Consider the following 24,714-nt stretch of genomic DNA (forward strand, 5'->3'; position numbering starts at 1 on the left):
CAAACCACAAGCGAAATTATTTTTAGACCAGCGTGCTTAAAAAGCTTGCTCTCCTGCTGCCATTAGGCCACATAAAACCACTACCACCTCGCCAATATGCGGCATTGTAAGTTAGTCGCGGTTGCCCCAATTCCGTCCCAGGAAGTTAATTTACCTCACCAAACTTTCGACAACTGCTTCCGAAAACTTTGTCCACCGAACCTACTGTAAACGTTCATGCGATTGCTTGCTTGGCTCGTGCTTTCGAGGTTAGGCCCGCGTTGAATCCATCCACACAGCCGACCTGATATGTCTGATTGACTGATAGTAGTTCCGTCCACCATACCACCATAGCAACAGCTTGCGCGATTTATCGACAAACCCTGTCCCGTTTGGTGGTAGCCCCCCGAACAGCGCACGTCGCTCATGCTTTGCCGTTCCAACGCAGTTTCAAACGCTTTCACCTTCTCCTCGTACCGGGTCGCGAGCGGGGCGAAGCTTTATTGTAGAAAGGGAAGGAGGGGGAGGGGAGAGAAAGCCTCCACGTAGTAGAGCTGGGTGTAAAGTTTTGCCTAATTATTTCTGATTATCATTACACGGTGACATGCTACCGTTCTGGGGCTGCAGATGCAGAAAGCTTCGCCCGAAATGAACAAAGCAGGAGAAGAAAAAATATTCACACAAAACCATCGTGCGCGCGTGATTTGGGATCGTTTTAAAGTTGGAAAATTGCTGTTGCGTCGTCGTTGTCCTGCCGATGTTGTCTCACAATTGTCCCGCCGCACCGTACAATTAAGGAAGGCGACACTACTGTCTGTGCTTATTATCCACAAGCAAATTTGAGGGGGGGGGGGGAAGGGGGGTGCCGTAGAAAGTGGAAATGAAACATTAGCGTTCTGATAACGACATAAAATGTATTTAGAAATATAGCTATGTGTGTCATATCGAAAGTATACAGTTTTTGGTTGGTTTTGCTATTTCCATGAACTAATTCGGCTAGCAAATCTAGGGCTATGAACAACTGTGGTGGGCCCCAAAAAGAAGCGGTCCTCGACCACCGGGACAGGCACAGGGACGCTTACTTCAGCGTCGTACGCGGCCTGTCTAAAATGACGCTCGTAAGCGACGTTTTGCTGCCTCTGCTGGAAGATTCCGAGCTACTGGCGGCGTAGCGCGAATGTTTCGCATTCCCACCATTTGCTCCGGTCGATATTATTCCCCCTGTTGCGACTGTTGTTGCTACGGTCGTTCCTGCCGCTGCTGTGCTTCGCTTCGGTGTGGATGTGGCGGTAGAGGCGACCGTTGGTCCTGTGGACGTGTTGATCGGGGACAGTGGACTTTTGGAGCGATGTTTCGATTGCATCGAACGTCCGTCGACGGTCAGTCCGTAGCCGTACGGTGCCACACGCGGTATCTCTAGTGAATGAATCAGTTCGAATTGTCCCGTTCCAGCTCGTTTGTCCTTCGTGTTGTCGATTACAACTGCAACAGGGGCGGGCAGGGCAGGGAAACGGGTGATTAGATATTCTAACCAAAAAAAAAAAAACAAATAACAACACACACACGTCTCCTACCTTTTACAAGATCTTCTAGCACGGCCGGACAAATGACGGACGTTACGTCGGTGGACGAGGACAGATCGGGGCTGGTGTTGATCTCGATAAGCATGGTGCGAAAGTTTTCCGTCACCATAAAATCGGCCCCATACAGCTCAAACATGTTGCGCTCCATCTTCATCCCGTCCAGGCTGGCGCAGACGATGGCGAGGATGTTCTTCTTCATGTCCGGATAGATCTTGCGCTCCCAGTAGAAACCCTTGTCGAGCGATTGCAGATGCTCCTGGAAGCGCTTCAGTGACCACATGTTGCTCGCTGGCAGTGCATCCGCACCCTCGCGCACCTCCTTCGCGTAGTTCTTCTGGATGGAGTAGTTCGTCAGATGGATCGATTCGCTAAAATCGTCCAGATTGAACTGGCGCGAGCTAAACCTTAGGTAGCAGTTCCGGTACATCCACACCTTCAGCACGTTGTTCGTGTAGGTGATGAGAAAGTACTGGCGGATGTCGAACTTGGTGCAGTGTATCAACAGCGGGCGTTCTGAAAATCGAAACAAAAGGTGTACAAATCAAGGAAGCAAAACGAAGTAAACACGTTTAAAGTGAGATTTAAAGGAACGTACCTGTGGCAGGTACTTATATACCGAACAGTATAACAATTAAAAATTGAATTAATGCTTAATAGTTACGTTTGCAGTTACAAGGAAAGTCTCCCTTCTTGCCCCGGAAACCTTGTAAAAACGGAACATTGTATTCTTTAAATTTGTTAAACGGCAAGATTATTATCTGTAAACTTGGAATTGGAACTCCACCCCTGAACCAGGCGCACACGAAACAATTGCCCTCATTTAAACCTTAATCAAAACCATGCTACCGAGAGAACGAGTGTTCAACGCCTCGTCCTTTCCAGTCAGTTCTGCACGTGAAATGAGGCCAATTATCCTATCAAGTTACGGAATCATGGTATCGGCATTTCAAACTTACACTGACTGCGCAGGGAGATCGAATAGGCGCTAAAGACATTAAATAAAGCTAAGCTTTCGCATTAACGAACAACGCTCTTTGTATTAGTACAACCGATGGAAAGCGTGCCGTGCCACTGTTTTACAGCTACAGCAATTGAGACGGTTCGCAAAAACGTTATTCACATAAGTTAACTAACTTTTCCCCTAACGCCTCGGTACCTGTTGGATCGAACGGCCGACCTTCACCTGAAAATGTCCCGAGAAAGGAGGAGAAGGCAGTAGCAGTTCCCGACCGGAAGACAGGACACCAGGCCTTTGGTTAGCTTCCGTCTCCCCCTCTTATAAACGATCCACCCACTTGCCGTAAAAACTTCCTCATCGATTGTTAGGCATAATGATTGGATTTCACTATCGAAATACATAGGCCAACTACCTGAATCCGAATACTTACTACCACAATCCCTGACCTGCTTGCACGCCGGAATGCTTGCGGTGGTGTCACGCCACGAATACCAATCCATAAATGGCCTAGTTATTGAAAAGAAGAATCATTCAAAGTGTCGAAAGCGTTTGCACACAAGGGGGGAAGAAGCACGAAGTACGAATAATGCCCTGATGAATAACCGCTAGCAGATGTGCATCGGCTTCACACCTCGTGTAGTTAGAGAACATAACGCGGTGGTTACCACAGGGACAGCACACAAACATTCCGTGCACTGCACCACACAAAACACACACACGTGGGTGACTGTTTACATTCCAACTATTTAGGATTGGCACGTTTGGGACACCTCCTATTCCAACGCGTATGGGAGCGTTGTGCTGCGAGAGTAGTAAAATTATATGTCACGTGGTAAAACACAATAATATTGGATTGCATATTATAGTAAGGGTGGTGGTCCCTTCAAGAAAAGAGAGAAACATATAGTAGTGTGAGTAAACTAAAAAGGGAAAGGAAAAGTGATACCGTTTTGTTTGAAATTGCGGACACTTAGGGGTACTTTTGCATAGAATATGTTATACTAAATATAGTTAAGTAAGGCCCAACATGAAAGTTTTACCAAGCGAATGCAGATTACCGAAACTGGCTGTCATAATATGGGCGAACCGCGTAGATCGTTACCTGTATGAGGTCCTCTCTCGCGGTGAGCTCAGCACTTTGATGAATTACTTAACGACCAGTTTAACGAACAGATGGAGCAGATAGCATCGTGTTAGTGCCACTTAGCACTAACATAGATTGGACTACAACAACTACCATGGGTATTACGGTGTTGAATACCGCCTATAAAATAGTCTTCCTGGTGAGGTCCATGCGGTATAGAAGATGGCAGAATACGGACAAAACACGTAACATCTCTTCATTGATTCCAAAGCTGCATATGATAGCATAGCCAGGGTAAAACTGATAAGGCTAGTTAGAATGACTATGACGTCAACGTCACTTGCCAGGTAAAGGAGGATGGAAAACTCTCAGGATCAGGGTTTACTACCACCAAAAGGTCTGCGCCTGGGGGACGGGCTTGCCTGTCTCCTATTCAACCTGGCGCTAGAGAGGGCCGTCTGGGACGCGAGGGTGGACATTTCGGGAACCATCTTCCATAAATGAACCCAAATACTAGCATACGCTGATGATATAGACATCATTGGTCTGCGGCTCTCCTATGTAGTAGAAGCCTACCAAGGGATCCAACAGGCAGCAGAGAACCTCAGATTGCAGATAAACCAAACTAATGGTGGCAACATCAGCGGCACTAGCAACAACAAATCCAGTCTTACGTATGGGTGACGTACAGATAGGTTTAAAGTCGTCCCATTTTACCTATCTCGCGTCAAAGTTCAGCACCGACAATAGCATGGAAGCTGAATTGCGCGTAAGGATGCTGGCTGCCAACCGGTTTTTCCATAGCTTGAGAAAGCGAAGAAGAGCAAGATGCTCAGAATTATTTTTGTCCACGCTTGTGTGGAGGAGCAGATACAATGACGAGCTATACGAGATGTACGGCCGCCTCACTTTCGGCCAGCAAAGCTAAAACTGCAAAGTGGTTATACCGCTGGATAGGTAAGTATGTAAGTATAATTTGATTGACCACACTTCTGCCCAACGCACTTCAAACGAGCAAAACCTCCTGATTTCAGAGACGAATAAAAATACCAATAATATCTGAACATTTTAAGCAAATAAAGTAATCGTAACGATGTAATTGGTCAAAATCGGGACGGTTTCCATGTCGAATTACGAATTTCGAAAATTCGAACAGCATCTAAATTCTCTCAGTGTGAAATTTCACAAGTCACATACTTTTTAATGTTAAAATTATAACTTGTTTCCGAAAATTCAATCCTGGATCCTACATCATAGATTAAATACTGTTTTTTTTTCATTGAATTCAATGCAGTATTAGGTACTTTAAATCCGAGCTGCTGTTGCGCGAATTGACTCTGAGAAAGGTTTGGTAAAACAATGTTATTTTCACCTTTAATAGTTACTTAACCAACACATCGTTCCTAAATTAAAAACTACTTCAATAATAGATTTTTTTTTTCTTTGGCTCAACAACCGATGTCGGTCCAGGCCTGCCTGTACCCACTTGTGGGCTTGGCTTTCAGTGACTAATTGATTCCCCCCATAGCAGGATAGTCAGTCCTACGTATGGCGGCACGGTCTATTTGGGGATTGAACCCATGACGGGCATGTTGTTAAGTCGTACGAGTTGACGACTGTACTACGAGACCGGCCAATAATAGATACCGATGTGAAAAAAGGAAGCTGGCACAGATTACTGGTGGGGCAGTGAGAGGCATGTGTTGGGAATATGTAATGATCAACCGTCAAAGTTAGCGAATTCAAAATATTAACGAACTTAATGACATTTAACGAACGAAATGTCAAAGGTAGGAAGACGGCTGCTTGGGAAGTGTCAGATTGAAAACCGCATGGAACAGAACACAACGTAGGGCAGACAACACAACAACACATTCCTGAATAAAAGAATTCTTTTTCACTAAAATCACCCAACATATGGTGCCGTGACCAGGATTACTGGTGAAAGTGAAAATGACGCAAGCCAAAGCCTCAAGCGAAGAAAGTTTCCGTGGTTTCTCGGACTCAGAAAAGGAAAATAGCACGATAATAGACAACAGTGCAATGGCTCTTGCTCTCGCAAAGGAGGAACGAGATGGCTTGATTGAATGTCTAGTAAGACTAGAAAAATTTGTGGAAAATTCGGGAATAGTTGAGTTGGAACAAGTCGAAGCTCGATTAAAACGTCTTGAGAGGTGCTGGGAGCATTTTGTAAAGGTTTCAAAGGAAATAAGGCAGTTTGACGACCAGCACAACAAGAAAGAAAATTTTGCTATATTTGCTGACTTCGATGAGCGTGTGTGTGTGCTAACAGGCAGACTTAAGAGAATGCAGCGTAGCAGCAACGTGCCAAAGAAGGACGAGAATATGAGCAACGTTACTAACACATCCACAGGCGGTGTGAAGCTCCCCAAAATGGCGCTACCAGAATTTCAAGGTAAATTCGATGAGTGGCTACAGTTTAGGGACATGTATGAGCAAATGGTGCACAACAACATAACTCTTTCTAAAGTAGAAAAGTTATATTATTTGAAGAGTTCGCTAAAGGGTGAAGCATTAAAAGTGATCGAGGCTTTTCCGATATGCGCAGCAAGCTATGATGCTGCATGGGACGCTGTGGTAAGTCGTTTTGCTAACCCATACATACAAAAGAAAAGACATACGAATGAGTTGCTAAACTGGCCGAGAATGAAAAAACCAACAGCCGCAAATATCAACGCTGTAATCGATGGTTTTGAAAGGCACACAAAGTTATTGCAACAGTTAGGAGAAACGCCGTCAACATGGGGTATCATGCTCACGCAGCTTTTAACATCAAAGCTCGATGAAGGAACTCAGCGTGAGTGGGAGCGAACAGTTGAGGCACAAGATGATGCTAATTACAACGATCTAATAAAATTCTTGCGAGGACAAGTACGAATTTTGGAAGCTTTGGGCGAAGATAAAATAGAACAGCGAAACCAACCGTTGCCAACATCAAAAGCTCCGAAATTGGCGATTCACGTGACAGCAGGTGAGAAAAAGCTTAAATGCAATGTTTGCGGTGCAGAGCATTCAACAGCAAAATGTGACGAGTTCATTTCAATGGCGGTGAAAGAACGAATCAAGATTGCGCGAGCAAAAGAGCTTTGTCTAAACTGTTTAGGAAAAGGCCATTTTCGAAACCAATGCGTATCAAAGGTACGTTGTCGTGCATGTAAGGGTGCTCATCATTCTCTTTTACATATGTGGTTACCGAAAGAAAACACTATGCCTAGCACATCAGCTCAAAGCAACAACAATGTTGATGAAACATTCGTCAATGAAGCACAAGGTGCAAATCATGGAAATGCTACGCTCACTATGGCTGTTACAAGATCAGGTGTTTCTTGCGGCGTGCTTTCTACAGCTCTAGTAAATGTGAATGGTAGAATGGTATGTTCATTCAAACGCGAGCGCTATTAGATAGTGGCTCACAGCTCAACGTCTTGACTGAGAAACTTTGTAGAAAGCTTGGTTTACAACGGCGAGCTAGCGGAATCAAACTAACAGGTATAGGAAAGCATGAGGTCAGTAGTGACATAGCTGTAACGGCGGAAGTTGCGTCGCAGACCAACAATTATGCGAGAAGAATGGAATTCTTAGTGATGGACGGCATCACTCACAATCTTCAGCCAGTACATCTTCCTAACGCATGCATTCCGAATGAAGGTAAAATAGCAGACCCTGGATGGCATCAGGGTGGAGAGATCGATATGTTGTTGGGGTCGGAGCATTTCTTTGATTTTCTAGCGCTAGACGGCGGCCGGCCTGGAGTCTATAGAATGAACGATTCTCATCCATATTTTGTTAATACTGTGTTCGGCTGGGTATTAACTGGACCAAAGCAAACGCAGCAGAAAACATCAGCGATTTGTTCTCATGTGAGTATTGCGGAGCAAATTGAGCGATTTTGGTCGATCGAAGAGGTGTGTCCAGAGAACAGCTTGACCCAAGAAGAGAAAGATTGTGAGCAAAGTTTCGTTACAACACATTCTCGTGACGAAACGGGTCGATACATAGTAAAACTTCCCATAAAGCTCAAAGGTTGGGAAAGGATTGGAGAGTCCTTAGGAACGGCAAGGAAAAGATTTCTACAACTGGAAAACCGATTGTCGAGGGATGTGGCACTATACGAAAATTACTGCTCAACGATAAAGCAGTATCAAGAGCTGGGATATTTAGTAGAGGTATCTCCTGACATGTCACAAGGTGACAACGTGAAGCCATGCTATTTACCACATCACCCAGTTGTGAAATTATCCAGTGCTAGCACCAAAGTGCGCCCGGTTTTCGATGGTTCCGCTAAAACCTCAACTGGTTTTGCACTAAATGATTGCCTCCTAAATGGACCTGTGTTGCAAGACACACTCTTTGATCTAATTGTGCGATTTAGATCGTATGCCATCGCACTCATTGCGGACATCGAGAAGATGTACTTGCAGGTAAAGGTTCATGAGGAACACACACCATTGCAACGCATCTTATGGCGATCTTCTCAACAAGAGGAGATAAAACATTTCGAACTTCAGAGAGTCACATTTGGCCTGACGTCATCATCCTTTTTGGCAACTCGAGTGCTCTTTCAACTTGCGGCGGATGAAGGAGAGCGATTTCCATTAGGTAAAAGGGCTTTACAAGAATCATTCTACGTGGATGACTACATCGGTGGAGCAAATAGTGATGCTGAAGCTGTCCAGCTAGTAAGTGAGTTGCGGCAACTATTGGAGAAAGGAGGTTTCCATTTACGGAAGTGGAACTCAAATAACAAAATGGTTTTGCGAAACCTGTCTCCAGAGGAGAAAGATAAATGCAAGCTTGTGAGTATTGGACCGGAGGATCAAGTAAAAACGCTTGGCGTATATTGGGATCCAACTACTGATTCGTTAGGAGTAGCGGCAGATTTCGACGATGTGTCAAATGAACCTCCTACCAGGCGGAACGTGTTTTCGTTCATAGCCAAATTATTCGACCCGCTTGGCATAATTGCTCCAATTATCGCCTGGGCGAAAATCATGATGCAGCGTTTGTGGATAGCCACAAAGGAATGGGATGATCCAATCCCTGTGGATTTGGCTGACCAATGGGAATTGTTTAAGAAACAATTGTACCTGGTAAAGGAGATGCGGATTCCAAGGTATGTGATGCTTCTTGATCATACCAATGTGCAAATTCATTCTTTTGCAGATGCTTCCGAAGTAGCCTATGGCGCATGCGTTTACCTCCGAGTAACAAATCGCGAAGGCACAGTAAAAATAGGTCTCCTTGCAGCAAAATCTAAAGTAGCGCCACTTAAGAAGTTGAGCTTACCACGGTTGGAACTCTGTGCTGCTGTGCTGGGAGCAAAACTTTGGAAAACTGCATGCATCGCCTTGAAGCAACAAATAACAGAAAGTTATTTCTGGAGTGACTCTACCATTGTGCTGAACTGGTTAAGAGCTCCATCGTATACGTGGGCGACTTTCGTGGCAAATAGAGTCGCCACGATACAGGACTTAACCCAAGGAAATCATTGGCAACATGTGAAGGGAAGTGAAAATCCAGCAGACATCCTGTCCAGAGGTGCTTTACCTAATCAACTCACTAAGGAATGGTTCCAGGGGCCACACTGGCTCTCGAATGATGAGTGCACATGGTCATTTCCTGAGGAGAAATCTGACATCGATGAATCGCAACTCGAGCGAAAGCGACAAGTGGCTGTAATGACGGTGGGCGTTGCAGCACATCCTTTCCTGGATCGCTATTCCTCCTACTGGAAATGTGGTAGAGTGGCAGCTTATTGTATCCGGTTTGCTCAAAGATGCAGGAATGAGCCATTAGTCAGCGGTCCGATTACATATAACGAATTTATTAGAGCGATCCGACGTTTAGTCGTCGATTTACAACGAATTGAATTCCATGTTGAGATGCGGGAATTAGAAGAAAAGGGAGAATTGCTTAGCACATCAAAACTAAGGAAGTTGCGACCGTTTCTGGATGATGAAGGTGTCCTACGTGTTGGAGGACGTCTTAGGCAAACAAACATCAGATACAACACAAAACATCCCATGATTCTTCCGGCAAAGGGCAACTTTACGCGAATTGTTGCAAAGGCATACCATGAGATGGCACTGCATGGAGGTCCTCGCATCACCCTGGCAACAATGAGGCAAGATTTTTGGCCTTTAAATGGCAGAACATTGGCAAACTACATACACCGAAACTGTTTAACATGTTTCAAGGCTAATTCAACACCAGTTGCGCAGCCAATTGGCCAGCTACCAGTTAAGAGAGTGACACCAGCCAGGCCATTTCTGACGACTGGTATCGATTTCTGCGGCCCTGTGTATTTAAAACCAGTTCACCGTCGAGCAACATCTCAGAAGGCATACATAGCAGTTTTTGTATGTTTTTGTACTAAAGCAGTGCATCTCGAACTGGTTGAGGATATGACAACATCAGCATTTTTGGCGGCATTTAGACGGTTCATTTCGCGTCGTGGTTATCCCAGTGATGTCTATACGGATAACGGTTTGAATTTTCGTGGAGCGCAGCGTGAGCTTAATGATCTTTTTCGTTTGTTAAGCGACGACTCTTTCCAGGCAACTACAAGGGAAGAAACGATGAAGTGTGGAATCACCTGGCACTTCATACCTCCGAGAGCCCCCAACTTTGGAGGGCTATGGGAGGCGGCCGTGAAGTCGACTAAGAAGACGCTTACCAAACTGTTTGGATCCCAGCGATTGTCATTTGCTGACATGTCTACCGTGTTGACACAGATCGAGGCTCAGCTTAACTCGCGCCCACTCACACCCTTATCGGAGGATCCAGAGGAGCTCAACGTATTGACACCTGGCCATTTTCTCATTGGAGAAGCTCTATTGACGTTACCAGATGCTAATCACGTGACAACACCCGAGAATCGTTTGAAGCACTTTGAGCAGCTGCAGCAGCTCGTGCAACGGCATTGGCAGCAATGGTCGAAGGAGTACATTTGTGAGTTGCATAATGTCAGTCAAAAGGGATTACGAAGCAAGAAGATCGAGATAGGTCAGATGGTAATTGTGAAGGAGGATTTACCACCAAACGAATGGTGTTTAGGCAGAGTAATAGGAGTGCATCCAGGTAGTGATCAGGTAGTAAGAGTAGTGACGATTAAGACGTCTAAGGGAACTTACAAGAGACCTGTGTCAAGGGTGTGTTTGTTACCAGATAGTGAAGATTAGATTGTTGAAAATGTTTTTATTGAAACATTACTTCAAGGCGGCCGGTATGTTGGGAATATGTAATGATCAACCGTCAAAGTTAGCGAATTCAAAATATTAACGAACTTAATGACATTTAACGAACGAAATGTCAAAGGTAGGAAGACGGCTGCTTGGGAAGTGTCAGATTGAAAACCGCATGGAACAGAACACAACGTAGGGCAGACAACACAACAACACATTCCTGAATAAAAGAATTCTTTTTCACTAAAATCACCCAACAGCATGTAATATTTATTTAGATTAAAATCATCTCCTCCAAGAGGGCAGGTGGTGCATTTTGAATCAATCCTAGTATGATATTTTTCTTCTTCTAAGCGTTACAACCTACGTTGTCTTGCTGGCGCATATATTATAGGCTTTCGAGACTTATTATTAAGTATCAATGCCATGCAGTCGGTTGGGCCGGCCTGGTGGTACAGTGGTGATCTCGTACAACTTAACAACATGGCCGGTAGCGGTACAGACACGCCTTGACTTGACCGACAACGGTTTGTTGTACCAAAGAGGAAGAAGAATGCCATGCAGCCCCCGATAGATTAATCAGTTCTTGCTACGGGGAGACGGTTGATCCTTATAAGGCTTGAACGCATGACGGGCATGTTGTTGATTCGTGCGAGTTGACGACTATTCCACGGGGCCACCCGTAATGTGGTATGGCAATCAATCAATTTAATAAGCCGGTATGACTATATATTTTTTAATAATTACAATTAGGAACCGAAAATGTACGATATTTTAATCAAAACGGCAGAAAAAACAGTCTTGAAAATGATTTGTTCAAGTAATTTCACATTTTTTTCTTTTTCTTGTTGAATCCGATAGTCAATTGGTCAAATCATTCCACCATCCTTCAGCAACGAACCGTTGCCAAAGTGCTGCAGCACCAGGATGCATGTGCGTAATGTGCGTTAATTAAAAATTCACAAACTTTACGCACCCAACTTTCACGGCGCACAATTATCAAGGGCAAACGCAATTATAGCGCACGATTCACCTTCAACATTCACGAAAATAAATTGCCTAGGTGCGAGGTCAGCATTGAATGCACAACTCTTAGTCCACACCCCCGCCGATTGCAGTGCATAATGAAGGTACGGAACGAAAGACAGCACTATCGCGCGTTAGAGTATGCGGAAAAGAATAGATACAACATTATCAGCAACACAGGCGAAGTTCCCTGTGGAGCACCGTTTGACATTATCGCATTATCTTTGCTGTACGCCAGTGGAGAAAGGAAAGCATGTTTCTAAGGGGGTAGCAAAATATCAAGTCTTTTGCATACCGCCAACGCCTCCCCACCCTTCATAGTGCCAACGGGGACTGGCTGGTATGTATCTATGTGTGTGTATACCAACATAATGCGAACCGATCCGTTACCAAGGCAGTGTTTGGGAATTCAAATTGTAGCGTGTTGGTGGCCCCGTTTTGCTGTCTTACGTCTATTTTCTCTATCTCTTTTGCTCCCGTTGGCCACACAAACACACACACACAATCCTGATGTTTGTTTGCAAAGCAATTTAAAACGGCCCAGGGTTTTATGTGATAATTCTGCAAAAACTTTCATTAAACGATTAGCATAGATGCCAGACAAAATAGTAGATTGCTATAAGTCAATATTCTATTGAGTTTGATAAGAGTGGAGGTTTGGTTATATTTCTACAATAAGTAACAGGTAGCAGTGATGATAAACGATGATGAAAACAAGCGTTTCAAAGCAAGGAAGAACCTTATTTAGTCGATTTCTTGTAACAAAGCCAGAATTACGATATTTAATGTTTAGTCCTGCCGTACCCACCCCCCGCCTTACCATGCTCTATGGGTGGGTTGTTTTGAGTTGACAACAGTTAGGAGGACGACTCCAGCTCGTTGTTTCCACCAATTGAATCCACCTGCTGATCGATTCGGGCAAAACAACAGCGCCTATTACACTCAAATCGTATTAGTTCCCGTTCCCCCGTTCCAGAAACTCCAGGATAATCAGGTAATGAAATCAGCTCAAGCTGCCCTTTCAAACCACGTGACAGAGGAAGGTCCAGGACCAGAGGAGGAAGGTAACTCGCGGGGAAAAGCAATTAGGAAATGAACGGGGAAAAAGGCACTTCGAAAAGAACGATTAATGTGACGAAATTGCCTTTTTATGCTTTTGTGAGAGCGACTGGCTCAAAAAAGTTTGGTACAAAAATAGGCGTACGTAATAGGGAAAAATCTAATTTATGTAATATCCTATATCCATTCATACCATTTTGGAATTGAAGACACCTGACCCGAAATATAGTTGAACTGCATACACAAAATAAGACAAAAACACTCACCGATGTACTTCTGCGCCACGTACTTCACGTCCGGATTGCTGTCCACGTGCTCGAGCAGTTTGCGATCGTCGTTGAAGAGCATTATGCCCAGCCCGCGGCACCGATTGCCGGGCTTCAGAATCCACATGTTACGTATCCCGTCGATCTTCATGTCCGGAAACACTTTGGCCGCCTCGTGCACCAGCTTTTTCACCTGCGCCACCAGCGACAGCACCTCGTACCCGGGTATGCTACCGAACTGGGCCTCGCCCGCCAGCAGCTGCTCCATCTCGTGCCTGTTCTCCGGCGTTAGCAGCGGCTCGCAAAACTCCTCATGATCGATGTCTTCGTGTTGCGCACAGCCGAGATAGTAGCGCAGATACTTCATCGCCGTCGTCAGCACGTCCGTCGGTAGCGTGCCCTCGTCGTCGAACGCGTGCTCCAGATGCTTGGCCATGTGGTGCAGGAAGCTGCTCACGATCGTGAGCTGATAGTCCTCCTGGAACTTGGTAATGATGTCCTCCGTATCGAGCAGATAGGTGCGCGGGTAGTCCAGCTCGGCGAACCCTTCCTCCTGATGCCAGTGGGACGCATTGATCAGGCGGATCAGGTTCTCCTTCACGGCAAAATCGTACGGCCGCTCGTAGTGTATGCGGCTGCGGTACGGTGCGTAGAAGCGGTCCTGCTTGCAGTCGCGCATGTTCCGATGCTGCCAGATAAAGTACGGCAGGTACGGCTTCAGGTACTTGGACACGAGCGCTTCCTCGTACTCGTTACCGTTCGACGCCTTCTGCAGCAGCGCGTGATGGGAGAGTTCGCGCAGCAGCGCACTCCGGAAGGTTTGCTTTTCGAGCCAGTGGCGTGTTTTGAGAGCTTTCCGCAGCGCCGGATAGTGGCCAACGATCGAGAAGATGTGCTTCTTCTCCACCGCCGACGCAATCTTTGCCTTCAACTGCTTTTGCTTGAGAAAATCGAAGCTATAGTTGCGGAAAAACTTGTGCTTTGGCGTACGGTTCGCGTCTTCGTCGTCGTCGGGGGGCTGCAACCGTGGCGCCATGCGCGGGAAGGTGTGCACATGCTGGCTAGCCTTTGGCTGGGGAAATGGTCGCGAGAGTGGCGATAGGGGACGATCATCATCACCGGGAGCAGCACCAGCCGGACCTGGGCATTGGTGACGTTTGTGTGCATTGGAAGGTGGTGGCTCTAGCGCAGGTAATCCTTTGAGAAATCGTCTAGTGAGCTGTACCGGTGCCTGTTCAAACCGCTGGTCGAGCTGCCGGCCATAATCGATCTCGCCCAGCTCTAGCGTTATGTCCGCTAGATCAACACCGGGATCACTGTCCCATACATCACTGGTAACAAATTTAAGTTTTAGATGCATTTCATTTAGCTACTTCGTTTAGCACTAGAGCGATTCAATTTTCCTAATCAACAGCTGGCGTTTTATTTTAATGATAAGCAATGTAGTCGTCGCACCGAGCAGGTAAACACGAGTGAACACGAGAGTTGGTTAAAATTTAGCTACACTAAAGGCTTTAGAGATTTAAATATGTTATCTTTCGCTCCAGCCACCAACAAACACGTTCTTTTCCTAGGAGACGCTACTGGACCTACAATTTCCGGATTTCGAACGAGACTATCCGCTGCTACTACTGCTACCGCTGCCACGGATTCCGGATAAACACACACACATACACACTTATACACCAAGTAAACGTACACTAGAATCTACTGAAACACAAAACAATTTGGTTTAAGTAAGGAAGAACCTTGAATTTTCACCAGAGGTACACGGAAAAGCGTTTCGTGGAAACGTGTGGCGGGAGTGGCTGCATGGTGTCTACTACTTTTTACAACACTATTGCTATGGTAGCTGCTGAGGCGGCTGCCGGCGCCTACGCCGTTGCTTGTAGCAGCAGCAGCAGCGACGGCGGTGGAAGAGGTGGCCGTAGCTTTGCTGATGCCGTAACCATGGTTACTGGTGGTGCCGCTGCCCATAAAGCAGTGACCGCGCGTGATGGGAAGATTGCAGCGCGAGTGCCAGTGGTGGGAAGATTGCAGCGAGCTGGCGGGAAGAAAGGAAGATGCGTTGGTGGCCGTTGCCGGTGTGGTGGAGGAAGCGGAGGATGAGGAGCAACAGGAGTTATAGATTGGTGGAATCAGGTGAGTGGTGGTGGTGGTGGAAGAGGAAAAGGAGGATTTGCCGGTGTGTGGTGCAAAGCTGGACCTTAGCAGTAGCTGAGAAAATGCATCACCGTTCCTTCCGCCCCAGCAGCGGGCGGCGGTGTTCCACGGCTGCTAGAAAGCCCCGGACGTTGAGCCCACGGTGGGTCCAGAGACTGCAGACGGTGGCTCCACCATACCGCCGACAGTGCCGGAACGATGGTGCAACGGTGACGTGGCGGTCGTACGCTCCCCAGCGAACGATGCTGGCAGGTCCTCGGCTGATTGTGCGTGATGCAGTTTGTGGCCCGGTTGCTTCGAACCGACGGCTTTCGGTGGTCTTGCTGTCGTTCGCAAACTAAAGCCCAGCGTGTAGAAGTTGTTCGAGGTCGTGGTGCTACTGCGGCCCCCCGTCGTATGCCGCGTGCCGTAACGGATAGCGGTCGGGAAGCCGCCGCTGGATGATGGCACCGTATGCTGGGCGGTGGCAGTGGAGAGATTCTCCACGCTGGCGGTACGCTTTTCCGAGTCCGAGTTGCACTGACTGCTATTGCTGCTGCTGCTGCTGCAGTCGTCGCAGTCTGTTACTTTTATGGTACACTTGCCTGCCCCACCGGACGCCGAGCTGCTGCCGCCGGGAGCCGGGCGAGATTGTCCTTCGTCCGCTAATTCCGACCCGGTTCGCGCGTTGCTAACGGTGAGCGAACTGAGCGTGTTGGAGAAATTATGCTGGAAGAAGCTAGTCGTAGCCCGCTCCCAGGCTTCCACACTGTCTATGTACGTGTCGCCGTCGGTCAGGTACTTGGAGCCGCTGCCGGTCCCATTCCGCCGGAACAGCTCGCCCGTCTTCGAGATGATGTACGACTTTTTCTTCTCAAAGTCGTACCGCAAGTTTTGGCTCTTGTGCGAAAAGTTGGACCGCTTGTACAGTGTGGCCGAGGTAACGCCACAGGGGCCCGTCCCCCGCACCAGCCCATGGTGGCGCGACAAGTCGGCGTCGTCCACGGGCTTACCGTCCCGGAACTGCATGCACTCGATCAGATCCATTATGACCGGCGAGGCGGACTGTTTCACAGCGGATGCAGCCGCCGCCGACGTCGCCAGCCGGGACACCTGCAGCACATTCTGGACCGGCTTCAGGGGCAGCATCCGCAAGCGGTCCTTCTTGATGGAGCTTTTCGGTGTGATACGGTGACCGCGGAGCTGTAGATTGAGCCCCATGTAGGCGGGCGTCTTTGGTATGACCTGTTTATAGATCAGCTCGAACGAACCGGTCGGCGCGTTCGAATCAGTCCGCCGATCGATCACCACTGTGTGGCAGTGGTCAGCGAGAGAGAGAAAGAGAGAGAGAGAGAGAGAGGAAGAGAGAGAGAGAGAGGGGAAGAGAGAGAGGAAGAGAGAGAGAAACATGGAATGTATTCACCAATTGCGCTGTCCAAGAAAGCAGCGACCAAAGATGTCTCACCTCGTATCGTGTCCTCCACGCACTGGGGACAGAGCCGGGCAGTAACGCTCGTGCTCGGTGCCAGATCGGGACTCGAGTTGATCTCGATCAGCCACGGATAGAAGTCTTCGGTGATCATGAAATCCGCCCCGTAAAGCTCGAACGTGTTCGGCCGCCGGTCCATGTTGTCCTGGCAGGCCAGCAGCGACCCAATGATTGCCTTCTGCATGCCGGGGTAGATACGCTCCGACCACATCTCGTACTTGTCGATCTGCCGGAGGTAGGCCTGAAACGTGTGGCAGTCCCACATGTTCTCGTGCGGCAATCGCTCGTCCCGCACCGCGTTATGGTACTTTTTCTGGATCGCATGGTTAGTCAGGTGCACCGATTCGTGGTAGTTCATCAGATTGTACTGCTGCGAGCTGAAGCGTAAATAGCTTTCCTTGTAGAACCAGATATTGAGCGGCTGCACGCTGGTGATCATGAACCACTGCCGGATGTCAAACTTGGTGTTGTGAATAATGAGTGGTCGCTCTGAAACGGAAGGAAGGAAGGACAGACCAGCACCAGCGCGATCCGGCCACACAAACGGGGCTTGAAATCATGTCGGCAATATATAAGGTGGAGCCGTTTTTTTTGTTTCGCTTCGCAAACGCTACTGATTACTGCTAGTGGAAAATGTTAAAATGTTGATCAATTAATTCATCCCAAAACCCCAAAAATGTACGCTTTTTAAACAAATTTCCAAACACTATTGCTCACTAACTGCAAACACTGTCTTGCTCGCACGGAACACGGAAAGGAACAAAAACTACATTTTGCTTTGGCCGATCGAACACTGAAGGCAGTGCACAGGAATGAAAACTGCATAACTCCACTATTTTGGCCCCCGCCGCGGTACCAAGACCGAGAAAAAAAGTGAGTTTTGCAAGGGAAAACAGCTGAATGCCAAGCGCCAAGTTGTTTCTATGGTAAAAAACATTGTCCCTAGCACGTTATGAAACGTTCCACGACGCCTGCTTGCTGTTCCGTCGCCGCCAATACGGCAACCATGCGCCCAATTATGCGTGCAAACCCCGTTCTTTTGGCCCACCAATACCAATGCGTGTCTTTCCCGGTGGGCAATTGCATTCCTTCACTGTCCTGCTGTACTTACCAATGTACTTCTGTATCACGTAGCGCGTTTTGCTGACAATCGGTGGGTTCACCATGGCAATGATTTGCTTGATGTTGTTCATCAGATGGATGCCCCGGCCGCGGCACTTATTGCCCGGCTTGACGATCCAGATGTTCAGGTACCCGTCCAGTGCGTACTGCGGCCAGTAGCTCTTGATCTGCTCCAGCACCGACTTCGCCTCGGCTAGGTAGTGCTCGATCGCGTCCGCTTCCCGCTCCTCCTTCAGCAGCTGTATCCGGTTGTCCTCGTGCGTGAGCAGATAGTGGTGCGTGAGGAAGACGTCCCAGTCGTGGTCCCACACCTTCGTGTCCTCCTCGATGTCGATGTCGTTGTGCAGGCAGTAGTCCAGGTACTCCTTGCAGCGCGTCAGTGCAAAGGTAATGCACGTGCTCGGCACGTTACCATCGTCTGCGATGATGGCGTCGAGGCCGCCTCCCCCGCCCTCGGTCCCGTGCCGCTCGATGAGCCACTTGAGCAGGCCCATCGACGCCGTCAGCCGGAAATTGTCGACGAACTCGTTCAACTCCTCCGGGTTCCAGACGTTGTAGCACCGGGGAAAGTAGGTCTCGGACATGCCCTCCTCGTAGAACCAATGGAAATCGTGCAGCGCCGAGCAGAGGCCTTCCTTCGTAGTGAACGGCGCCTTGGCGAAGCGGTTAATGATGAGTGACGAGTTTTTCGTTAGATCGAGCCAGTCCGCCTTCTCGCGCCGCGCCGTCCAGAGGAAATCGATCGGCGTGTGCTCGAGAAAGCGCGACATGATGCTGCGCTCGCACTTGGCGATGTGGTTTTTGCGCGACTCGCCCGGCTTGCGCTCCGGCAGCTGCGACACCAGATCCTCCAGTATGAAGCCGGACGACGAGGTGGACGCTTGCGCTTTCACGCGAAACCCGTCCAGCTTTTCGACCCATCCCCGCTCGACCAGCGCCCGCCGGACGGTGTGGAAGGAGCCGCGCAGCAGAAAGACGCGGTGGTGCTTGGTCGCGTCCTGCACCTTCTTCCGCAGCTCGTTCAATCGATCCGCATTGATCCAGTTGTTTTTGTACGGATTGATAAACTTTACCGTCGCTGTCAGCGGCCCCAAATTGCCCTCGATAACTTTCCCGATAGTTGTCGTTGCCGTCGTCGTCGTCGTCGGTCTGCTGCCACCGGCCGCGACCACCGCCTCCTTATCGGTGTCGCCAACCCGACAGCTGCCCGTTTCGTCCTTTGCGGTTGTGCCATTTTTGTGTGCCGTACTGCCGGACTGGGAACCGTTCCTTCTGTCCGCATCACTTTCGTTATCCTTGTCGGTTTCACTGCTACACAAACTACTGCTGCTAGTATCACTGGCCTTATCACTGTCATTGCTGGTGGCGGGAGTGCTTTCGCCGCTGCTGCTGATGCTGCTACGTCCCGTGCCACTGCCGTTGCTGGTGCTGCAGCTAACTCGGCACTCGCTGCTCGAACCGCTATCACTGCTGCTACAGCTATTAAGTTCATCTTCCATGCTCATGGCGCCGGCGGTTAATGAAGCGTCCACTCTCAATCGGCAAATCCGGACGGTTGTTTCAAGCCTCAAGCAGTTGGCACTGTTCCTCCCACTTTGGAGCCTTCCATTGAACTGTGCGGATCGGGCACAGCGCGGACTACCCGGAGTCCCCGAACAGAGAGAGAGACAAAGAGAGAGGCAATTCGCTGCACAATAACGCTACGGATATTCGTGAGCCTCAATCACAACATCACTCGGTAGGCTGGCTCGTCGTGCACTCAGCCACGGAACTGTGTCATTCCGCCAAAAATTGACGATCATACCGCGACGTCGGCTGCTTGCCTTCCTTTCTTCCCCCGAATAAACCTCATTGCCTCGGTGTAGCAGCGAGCACCAGAGCTAAGGACGAGGCCCACACAGCTGGTCTAGTTTGGCCCGGTTTCGGGCCAATGTGGGTTAGCATCAACATTATTCTGGCAGTTGTAGTTCCCTTGCCATTCCCGCATAAGTATCGCACTAGTATCCGCGCTCGCGCTCTCGCTTTGCCACTTTGTTTCGCCTCTAATCGAACACTATCAACACGCTCCTGCTGCTGCTGCTGCTTTCTTGTTCGTTGCTGCAGTCCTTTCACTTCTCTTTCTCCTGTCTGCAACCTACACAGGCCTCGTACAGAACGCCAGATATACTGGGCATCGTTGGAGGTTTAGGGCGGAACAGAAAAGGATAAACGTTTAAGTCAGAGACCGTAACGCGATGTCCGCATTCCGCACACACACTAAGCAGCTAAGCATCGAACGCAATACTAAGCAAGCACCCACCAACTCTCGCACAACTTCCACGCGGATCACAGTTAGCCATGGATGAGCAGAACCTACTGCGACTATCACTATTGCACCCACTACTAATGCCCCTATTTGCAGCTACCCTCCCACGTATGTGCACGGAGAAACAAGCACATGTTCAGGCTTGGGTGTTGTTTGTCTCTGTGTCTCGTTATTTCCGACGGTACATTCCGACACAACACCAAGCACAAATAAGACCCCCTTTCCCCGTTTGAATCGCTAAGAAATCAAATACCCCCCTCCTCCTCCACACAAAACTCCATCCACATCACTATTTCACACCTCTTACTCACACCAACACGAAAGTTCACTAAACACCCACACACGCTCACACACCCCCACAATCGCATTCAAATTCACTTCGTTGCTGTCCACATGTTTCCGGTTTTGCCAGAGGGCGTGCCAGAAGAACGATAGTAAAGTTAGTGCCCCCGGGCCACGTGCTTTTCTTCCGGGACCCTTCCGCGTGGGTTCGCGTTGGCACTAATACTGAAAGCTTCCGGGAATGTTTGGTCCCTTTTTATACCTTGCCGAGTCCGTGGAAGCCGTGGAAAGTAGTGTTTTGGAAGGCTCGCGCAAGGACACGAAGGCAACAGCCAGTCGGGTTGGGTAGACCGAAAGGTACCGAATGAAAAACCGATTCGAGGGAACAATTCCATTCACCATACCATGTGTAGTGTATCGTTTTTTTTGTTAACAATAAAGATGGTTAAAGCTGGAAATTCCACCGCAATTTATTATACATCAAGCAATTATCTGCTTTTTTTAACATCCCTCTAATCCATGACGTAATTTTTAAAACATTTCTCAAATATGCATATCCATCGGCGTTTATCCATACCGTTTTACCCCTCCCCTATGTCGATAGTCATTCTGACGAAACCAATAGTCAAGTGAACTCGGCCCATGGTCCGCGGACCACTTGTTGTTTGTGGCGTAAAGAAACGTGATCCGTGAAAGGATTGGTTTGTTTTTAAAATACAATACATATTGTACATATTTGTGGGCAAACATTCCGAACGATCGGCATTACAGGGTTTTCCAGGAGTTGTCATAGCTGTGGGGCACTTTATTGTCTCCTTCTTACGCGAAATAAACTTAATGTATTGGGAATTGAACTCTATAGCACCCTTGCTGGACAAATCCAATAGGAATTTCCAAAGAGCCTGACCAAAAAGGCGTTCAAAGTTAATTTCCATTTAAAGTTCATTTCCGATAAGAGAGAGTCAAGAAAGTGTCCCACAACTATGAAAACCCTTGGAAAACCCTGTAAGTTTACGTTACCGTTCGCAATATTGGTTTCAAATGTTCCTACCCAATGTACCATTCCGACTCAACCTACGCTTTAAATGCACATAGCGTTTTGTCTAGTGATGGGCGTTTTGGAGCACACCAACGGCTCCGGAGCCGGCTCCGGACTAACGGCTCCGGACTAACGGCTCCGGAGCCGGCTCCGGAGCCGGCTCCGACTTTTTCCCGGAGCCGGCTCTGCACCAAAGACTCCGGAGCCGGCTCCGCTCCGACAGCTCCGGAGCCGGCTCCGCACCAACGGCTCCGGAGCCTGCTCCGCACCCACGGCTCCGCACCAACGGCTCCGTAGCCGGCTCCGGACTAACGGCGCTGCACTCACGGCTCCATTCCAACGGTTGTGGGCCGGCTTCGGGCCCACCGTTCTGGAGCCGGCTCCGCACCAATGGCTCCGCTCCAACGGTCGGGGCCGGCTCCGGATTCGGAGCCGTTTTGCCCATCACTAGTTCTGACTGAACCTACTGTTCCGCACGAACCTACCGTTCCGACTTAACCTTCCGTTCCGACCAAATCTACCGTTCCTACCAAACATACCGTTCCGTCTTAACCTACCGTTTCCACTGCACCTGGCGTTACAATTTAACCTACCGTTCCTATTAAATATTCAGCCGTACCGGCGAACTCGTTCGACGAGAAACATTCGTTGCTCATTACTGCTTACCTGCCGTATGCCGCTGTGATACCGAGCTAGACGTATAGACAACGCATCAAAAGGACATGTGTAGCCGTGAGGAAATTTTTCTGTGTTTCTTTTGCCTTGTCCTTGCCTTTAGATCCTGATGAGTGAAGCATGCATACCTGTTCGGGGTATAAGCCCGCTCCCTCTCATGGTAATGGTGAAGATAGAATCGTATGCAATCAGCTCTGCATTCGGGCGACCTGCCGTTCCGTTAAACCTACCGTTCTGGCGACCTTACTAGTTCCAACAAAAAAAAACTGGCGGTAGTTACAATCGATCAATTTAACAAACGGAAAAAATCTATTGTTATGAACTGAGCACTTTGGTTTTATTGTAGACTTAATAACATTAACATAATAAATAATATACGCTTTACGAATAATAAACACTTTATAATATACAAGCGGTGGTCGCACACTAGCCGCACCGAGCGCCTCTACCGAGAGTTCCTACTCGATCGGCCTTCGTGCACACTATGCCTGTACTGCGCTCGGCACTCGCTAAGCATTGCGCGCTTGGTGTGTGCGACAGTGTGCGTGTGCTCACTGCTGTCCCTGTGGACGTTGACCGGTGGCAGCGTAACTGCCAAGGCAAGTCCGAGGGTCGCCACCTACTTCTGCCCACAACACCTATTACGTGTGCTCCAGAACGCGCATCACTAATTTGGACGCACTAGAAGCGAAAATCGACTAAGAACCGGTCTGGTGGTACAGTCGACAACTCGAAAGACTTGACAACATTCCCGACATGAGTACAGACAGGCCTTGATCGGCTACGGTTCTTGTGCCAAAAAAGAAGAAGAACGCAAATCAAACCGGGAGAGTTTATGTTGGGTCGACTCCAAACGGGCGAGATGCCGTAGAGCACCATACTACAGAAGCGTAATCCAACACTGACCGCAGCCAAGTATAGCATAGCATATATAGTATAGCAATACCGGTTACTCTACCTATAGCTAGTGTTATTAGCTACTTGGCAGGCTGAAATGCTCGAATTATTCGTGCCATCACTGTTCTCAATGCCGCCTACAAGATCCTGTCCCAGATCCTTTTCAGCAGACTTGTGTCCCTTGCTACTAAATTAGTTGACAGCTACCAAGTTGGGTTTGTTGGAGGCAAATCCACCATCGACCAAATTTTCACTCTGCTGCAGATCCTCCAGAAGTGCCAAGAGTGCCAGTTCCTTTCGCACCACCTATTCATCGACTTCAAGGCGGCCTACGACACCATAGACTGGAAGGAGCTATGGAGCATCATGCAGCAGTACCACTTCCCTGGGAAGTTGATCCGGCTGTTAGAGGCATGATGACCTCTGTGTGAGGCATACACCCGACTCAAACACGAAGCAGCAAGAATTGGATTGAGAATCAATGCGACGAAGACAAAGTACCTGCTTGTCGGAGACTCAGACCATCTGGGAAGCAGTGTATTAGTTGATGGCGACAATTTCGAGGTAGTAAACGAGTTCTGCTATCTTGATACGGTCGTTACTTCGGACAACGACATCAGCAGCGAGATCCGGAAACGCATTTTGCAGGGAAACCGTGCATACTACGGGTTTAACCGACTGTTGAGATCCAAAAGACTTTGAGACCTCACGAAATGTGGAATATGTGGCAGGATACGATAGCTGGGGCATGTCATGAGGATGCCGGACTCATGCCCAACCAAGAAGGTGTTCGACAGCAATCCCCAGTTCGCAGAAGAGCACAGCGAATTGGATGGATGGATCAGGTGAAGCGAAACCACTCGGAGATCGAGTGTCTGCAGCCAGGGACCGAGCATCCTGGAGAATTGTTGGCTCTTTGTCGCCTGCTCAATCCCTTGGAAGGCTTCTGCTACATAGGAGTGCCGCAGACCTATGATGTCTATATCATCCGCGTATGCCAGGATCTGGGTTGACTCATAAAAATTGGTTCCCGAAGTCTCCACACTCGAGTCCCGATGGTCCTCTCTAGCGCCAAGTTGAATAGATGACAAGCAAGCTCGTTCAGACCTTTGATGATAGCAAAAGGCCTGAGAGATGTCCATCCACGTTCACCTGGCAAGTGACGTGGGTCATTGTCATTCTAATTTGCCTTATCAGTTTGGTCGGGATTCCAAAAGAGCTCATAGCGTCGTATAGTTTTACCCTGTCTGTCATATACAGCTTTGAAGTCAATTATGCCATCTTCTCCAAGATTCGCTAGGTGGCAGTAGCTTGACACTATCAGCTAGTGGAGCCTCTATCTGTTAGTTGAACTGGTCATTGAGTAGTTCATCAAAGTACTGAGCACACCGCGAGATGATCTCTGGCTGGTTACTAACCATATCTTCATTCTTGCTACGACAGCAGGTTCCCTTAGGTATAGGTTGGTATTATTAAATCCGTTCGTAGCGGTGGCGCACGTCCCGACACTCAATTTCCTAACGTACAGGAAATTCCCGATATATGCCCTATTCGATATACGCTATTTTGCTATACGCTTTTTTCTAAATTTGACATTTCTTGG

At 48.4% G+C, this 24,714-nt stretch overlaps 2 protein-coding genes across 4 annotated transcripts; both read right to left on the reverse strand.

Annotated features, from left to right (window-relative positions):
• Positions 1 to 873: 873 nt before the first annotated feature.
• On the reverse strand, positions 874 to 15,302 carry LOC1279379 (tubulin glycylase 3B). The gene is made up of 3 exons (XM_319095.4): positions 13,161 to 15,302; positions 1,554 to 2,075; positions 874 to 1,461 (listed from the first exon to the last, which is right to left on the reverse strand). Exons 1-3 carry the CDS (start codon positions 14,518 to 14,520, stop codon positions 1,058 to 1,060), a joined length of 2,286 nt encoding a protein of 761 aa, XP_319095.4. The 5' UTR covers positions 14,521 to 15,302; the 3' UTR covers positions 874 to 1,057.
• On the reverse strand, positions 14,780 to 21,552 carry LOC1279380 (tubulin glycylase 3A). Of its 3 annotated transcripts, none has more exons than XM_061660496.1 (5): positions 20,519 to 21,552; positions 17,903 to 20,079; positions 16,768 to 17,280; positions 15,395 to 16,612; positions 14,780 to 14,867 (listed from the first exon to the last, which is right to left on the reverse strand). In XM_061660496.1, exons 2-4 carry the CDS (start codon positions 19,416 to 19,418, stop codon positions 15,438 to 15,440), a joined length of 3,204 nt encoding a protein of 1,067 aa, XP_061516480.1. In that variant the 5' UTR covers positions 19,419 to 20,079; positions 20,519 to 21,552; the 3' UTR covers positions 14,780 to 14,867; positions 15,395 to 15,437. The 3 variants fall into 3 exon arrangements, with proteins under 3 accessions (XP_061516480.1, XP_061516481.1, XP_319096.4); XM_061660497.1 differs by having other exon boundaries at positions 14,780 to 14,870; XM_319096.4 differs by lacking the exon at positions 14,780 to 14,867 and having other exon boundaries at positions 15,438 to 16,612; positions 20,530 to 21,552.
• Between the last annotated feature and the right edge of the window lie 3,162 nt (positions 21,553 to 24,714).

The sequence above is a fragment of the Anopheles gambiae genome, chromosome 3, assembly GCF_943734735.2.
Source record: "Anopheles gambiae chromosome 3, idAnoGambNW_F1_1, whole genome shotgun sequence".
NCBI lineage: Eukaryota > Metazoa > Arthropoda > Insecta > Diptera > Culicidae > Anopheles > Anopheles gambiae.